Raw genomic sequence first — 5,606 nt, forward strand, 5'->3', positions numbered from 1 at the left:
TACACCCTGGACAGGTCACCAGTCCATCGCAGGGCAACACAGAGACAAACAACCATTTACACTCACACCTAAGGAGAATTTAGAGAAGCCAATTAACCTAACAGTCATGTTTTTGATCAGCGGGAGGAAGCCAGAGTACCCAGAGAGAACCGATGCATGCTCAGGGAGAACATGCAAACTCCATGAAGAAAGACCCAGGAATCAAATCCAAAACCTTCTTGCTGCGAAACAGCAGTGCTACCCACTGCACCACTGAGCAGCCCAGGATTGAACTATTGAGCATTAATTCTAAGGTGTATGTGTGGAGAAAACAAGACACTGCTCATTCCCTCCCCAATACAATCCCAACAGTGAAACAGATGGTGGCAGCAGCATGCTATGGGGGTGGTTTTCAGCTGCAGGGACAGGACGACTGGTGGTAATTGAAGGAGAGATGAATGTGGCTAAATACAGAGGTATCATGGAAGAAAACCTCATCCAGAATGCTAAGGACCTCAGACTGAGCCAAAGGTCCGCCTTCCAACAAGACAATAACCCTAAGCATACAGCTAAAGTAACAATGGAGTGGCCTGGGAACAGCTCTTTGACCATTCTTGACTGAAAAAGGCCGGAGCCCTGACGAAAACCTAATTTAGCTTCTCAATGACAATGTGATATTTTAGTTTTTCTTTTTTCATAAATGTGCAAAAAAAAAATTATTTTTGTTTTTGTTTTTTTCTGTCGAGATGGGGTGCTGAGTGTACATTCATTAGAAATAAAATGAACTTTATTGGTTTTAGCAAATGGCTGCAATGAAACAAAGGGGGAAAAATTTAAAGGGGTCTGAATACTTTCCGTACCCACTCTACATCCATCCAAGTTTATTCATTTAACTTCAGTTTACAACAGGTTCTCATCTCAAGCCACTTGATCTGGGTTTCTGCAGGTTTCATCAACTTAAATTTAGGAATTTTTAAGTAGCAATCAAAATCTGCGAATATAGGTGATTATCAGTTGTCATGCTGAAACATAACTTGTGGTTTCCCCTAGGGGTCAGTATTGGGACTGATGCGTTTTATTCTATAATTAAATTACATTCTAGTTTCACAAGTATTCAAGTTTGTTTAGTTTGCACAGGCACAAATATGTTCTTAACAAGGGAGAACTAAAAAACTGGTTTGACAAAAAACAACAATAAGGTCTACATGTTGTCCTTCAACCTGCAAAACACTAAGTTAATATTCTGTGAACAATTTAAGAAATATAGATGTTTATAGGAAAATAGAAGGAGTATAGGTGGAATGAGTAAAGAAAATGTGATCATTGCATGAGTATTTATGTGATAATTCTTAGTGAAGCAAAACATTGTCTGAACTACAGAGCATTACACATTATTTACCATTCATTGATGTTATAGTTTGGCTACTTTCTTGAAGTCTGGGTAACACCTACCAGACATCACTGAAACCGCTTTGCACGCTGCAGAAAAGAGCCGTCAGGATAATTCATAAAGTTGAAAATCAAGACCACACTTAGCCATAAGTCATTTATTGCCGCTGTTGAAGTTTTCTGAGCTGCTAGAGTTTCAAACCTCAAAATGAATGTATAAAGCTAGAAATAAACAGCTAACAGACAGCATACAAAGATCATTTGTTGAGAAAGTGAGGGTGAAATTAGAGATATTAATAAATTTCCAGACCTTTCATTTATGAACAAACGTGACAAGAATAAGCATATCATTAAATTATGTGAACGTCTTGAAAAAACTGTATTTAATTAAAACAACGTCCAATCCTGAGGACATTTAGGTAAAAACTCAAATTAGTTTTCTTGAAAATATGTGAGATGGAAGAAGGGTGGTGAACATTATTGGTTTGCTTAATCACTATAGAGGGGTTCATACATATTTTTTTCAATGGCGGTAATTGTTTGGACAATGGGCAATAATTATATGAATGAAGATGTTTGTTGGCACCAGTGAATTTACATATGTTCATATGTACATAAAGGTGCAGACCAGGAAGCAGAGTCATAGTTTAACACACCTTCTCTACTGTTACCCACCCATGACTTCATCCAGATAGCGTCTTCCCCACAACCAAAACCACATAAATTAGAAAAAACATCCTCAAGGAGTCAATAATGATGATCTAATTAGAACTGATCTAAACAGAACCAGCTCTCACCTGCTCAGGTCGGCACCTGGTCTTTGAACCTGTAAATGAAACAAAATATGTTGAGATATTTCATGGATCTTCAGGTAAAATAAATGCAGCATTTATCAGAGTTCCTCTCAGCACTGCTGTGTCTCTGTCAGTCAGGATGAACTCCGACCCACAGTGACCCATTAGAACATGAAGCTGATAAATAGCATTCTCTGTTTCCTGTTGCAGGGAGAACAACCTGGAGCTTAACGCTCTAAAAACAGTGGAGATGATTGTGGACTCCAGGAAGAACTCAGCCCCAGTTATCTCCATCAGCCTCTGTGACTTAACAATTGACACAGTGGAGTCAGTGGAGGGAACTATCATCTCAAAGAACCTAAAGTGGAAGCAAATAAAGCCCAGCAGAGGATGTACTTCTTGCGGCAGCTGAATAAATTCCACCTGCCAAGGAGAATGATGGTGCACTTCACTTCTACGCCTCCATCACCTCCTCCATCACCATCTGGTATGCTGGTGCCACTGCCAACTGAGACTGCAGCGTGTCATCCGGTCTGCAGAGAAGGTGAATGGCTGAAATCTTCCATCTCTCCAGCATCTGTATGCCTCCAGGACTCTGAGGCGTGCAGGGAAGACTGTGGCTGATCCTTCGCACCCCAGCCACAAACTATTTCAGACACTTCCCTCTGGCAGGAGGCTGAGGTCCATCAGGACAAAAACCTTACGCCACAAGAACAGTTTCTTCCCATCCGCTTCCAGCCTTATCAACAAGGACCAGAGATCATGTGACACTGACACAGCCTCTCTCCCTCTCAGGACCTACAAGCTACACCAACATTGCATCTCCAGACTTCCTGCATTACTTAACGCACTACTGTCTACTGTGTACATATATATAGCTATGTACTACTATATATTATATATTGTATGTTTTATATTGTATATGGCTATAGATTCTGTATATATATTTTTTTTTTTTNCCTTCTCTACTGTTACCCACCCATGACTTCATCCAGATAGCGTCTTCCCCACAACCAAAACCACATAAATTAGAAAAAACATCCTCAAGGAGTCAATAATGATGATCTAATTAGAACTGATCTAAACAGAACCAGCTCTCACCTGCTCAGGTCGGCACCTGGTCTTTGAACCTGTAAATGAAACAAAATATGTTGAGATATTTCATGGATCTTCAGGTAAAATAAATGCAGCATTTATCAGAGTTCCTCTCAGCACTGCTGTGTCTCTGTCAGTCAGGATGAACTCCGACCCACAGTGACCCATTAGAACATGAAGCTGATAAATAGCATTCTCTGTTTCCTGTTGCAGGGAGAACAACCTGGAGCTTAACGCTCTAAAAACAGTGGAGATGATTGTGGACTCCAGGAAGAACTCAGCCCCAGTTATCTCCATCAGCCTCTGTGACTTAACAATTGACACAGTGGAGTCAGTGGAGGGAACTATCATCTCAAAGAACCTAAAGTGGAAGCAAATAAAGCCCAGCAGAGGATGTACTTCTTGCGGCAGCTGAATAAATTCCACCTGCCAAGGAGAATGATGGTGCACTTCACTTCTACGCCTCCATCACCTCCTCCATCACCATCTGGTATGCTGGTGCCACTGCCAACTGAGACTGCAGCGTGTCATCCGGTCTGCAGAGAAGGTGAATGGCTGAAATCTTCCATCTCTCCAGCATCTGTACGCCTCCAGGACTCTGAGGCGTGCAGGGAAGACTGTGGCTGATCCTTCGCACCCCAGCCACAAACTATTTCAGACACTTCCCTCTGGCAGGAGGCTGAGGTCCATCAGGACAAAAACCTTACGCCACAAGAACAGTTTCTTCCCATCCGCTTCCAGCCTTATCAACAAGGACCAGAGATCATGTGACACTGACACAGCCTCTCTCCCTCTCAGGACCTACAAGCTACACCAACATTGCATCTCCAGACTTCCTGCATTACTTAACGCACTACTGTCTACTGTGTACATATATATAGCTATGTACTACTATATATTATATATTGTATGTTTTATATTGTATATGGCTATAGATTCTGTATATATATTTTTTTTTTTTTCTGCACCATAAACACCAAGTCAAATTCCTTCCAGTGCAAACCTACATGGCAATAAACTTGATTCGGGTTCTGGTTCTCTTCCTGTTATCTGTGCAGTTCCAGAGATGTTCTCTTCACTAAGCTCATAACATCAACAGAACCTTCCCCAGTGACCCTGACCAAAGAATACAGCGTGGGGCACCACCACCATGCTGCCAGCAGGGGCATCAGGTGAGGTTCTGCTGAAGCGTTTTTTTTTTTTAGCAATAGTAGCGTGTTACCATGAAGGTGTTGCTGAGGACCAGAACGTTCAACCATGATAGAGAATAAAACCTGAGATCACACGTCACACTGAAGCTACTAAATACAAATAGTTTTAGTGAAAAATCACCGACTGACCAACATGAAGGATGGAGGATCTAAACCTGATCATGAAGCTCAGCTGGTGTAAAAAACACCATCAACAAATTCTGACACAGACCCAGAAACCTCCACCAACCATGGATCTTCTCATTGTTCCTCTCAGAACAAGGAAGTCAGGAGTTAATAGAAACATTTCAACCAACAAGGTGACATGTTTTCTAAGCCATAGAAAGGCTGTTGCTGGGCTACTCTATAAAGCCTGAAGGTCTACACTACTCCAGACATTTTGAATTGAGAAAGCTCTCTGGGTGGGAGGCGAAATGTCTTCAAACTTGGAAAACAAAGTCCAGTGGTTTGTTTTTAACATTCTTTTGGAATGACTATGACGTGGATTGAGAATCTTCACCACCAACATGGTAAATTATCAGCCCTGACCATGATACACCCTACAGCTCCATCAACTGATCACTCACCTTCTGCCTGGTTTTCTTCATTCTTTCCCAGTTTGTCCACAAATGGACGCAGCAGGTTCTGGACACCAGGGTCGTTCCTTGGTATCTCCTTCATTGCTTCCTTGACCAAAGAGATGGATCCATCCATGCCAAACATCTGAATGAGCTTCTCAGGAAGCTCCTCCTTAAACTTGGCAGTGAGCCTTTTCTGTGCAGGACCTTGATTTTTCTCGTAGAATTCCACCATCTTCTTGTACTGAGACCTCTCCAGCTTCTCAAAGATCGCAGTCAAGGCTTTTTTCCATTTAGCTTCGGAGATGTTTGCCATCTCTGTTGCTGAGGAAAAAGAAACCTTTTAATAAAATGAACAGATTGAGATAATTTCTTCAACTAAGGAAATAATCTGCTTTCCATTCTGACTGCAGCAGAACAATCTGAGGGATTATTCTACTGGACCTAAAAGTTCACACCCTGATGAGATATTCTAGATGATATGATGGAACCAGGAACCATAAAAGGCTGCTGGTTTTCTTTCCACCCAAGCAGTAGCACACCAGACTTCATTCATCTCATCAAGGGGAGTCTAGTCTTAA

The 5,606-nt window shown here is 41.7% G+C and overlaps 1 protein-coding gene across 1 annotated transcript in view; it reads right to left on the bottom strand.

Annotated features, from left to right (window-relative positions):
* LOC107102861 overlaps positions 1-5,606 on the bottom strand; it is a 21,513-nt gene that overhangs the window by 9,122 nt on the left and 6,785 nt on the right. Inside the window, exon 2 of the mRNA XM_015402305.1 lies at positions 5,035-5,341. Within this exon, the coding sequence (XP_015257791.1) occupies positions 5,035-5,341 (307 nt within the window). The remainder of the gene's footprint in view (positions 1-5,034; positions 5,342-5,606) is intronic.

The sequence above is a fragment of the Cyprinodon variegatus genome, unplaced genomic scaffold, assembly GCF_000732505.1.
Source record: "Cyprinodon variegatus isolate N-32 unplaced genomic scaffold, C_variegatus-1.0 Scaffold1333, whole genome shotgun sequence".
NCBI lineage: Eukaryota > Metazoa > Chordata > Actinopteri > Cyprinodontiformes > Cyprinodontidae > Cyprinodon > Cyprinodon variegatus.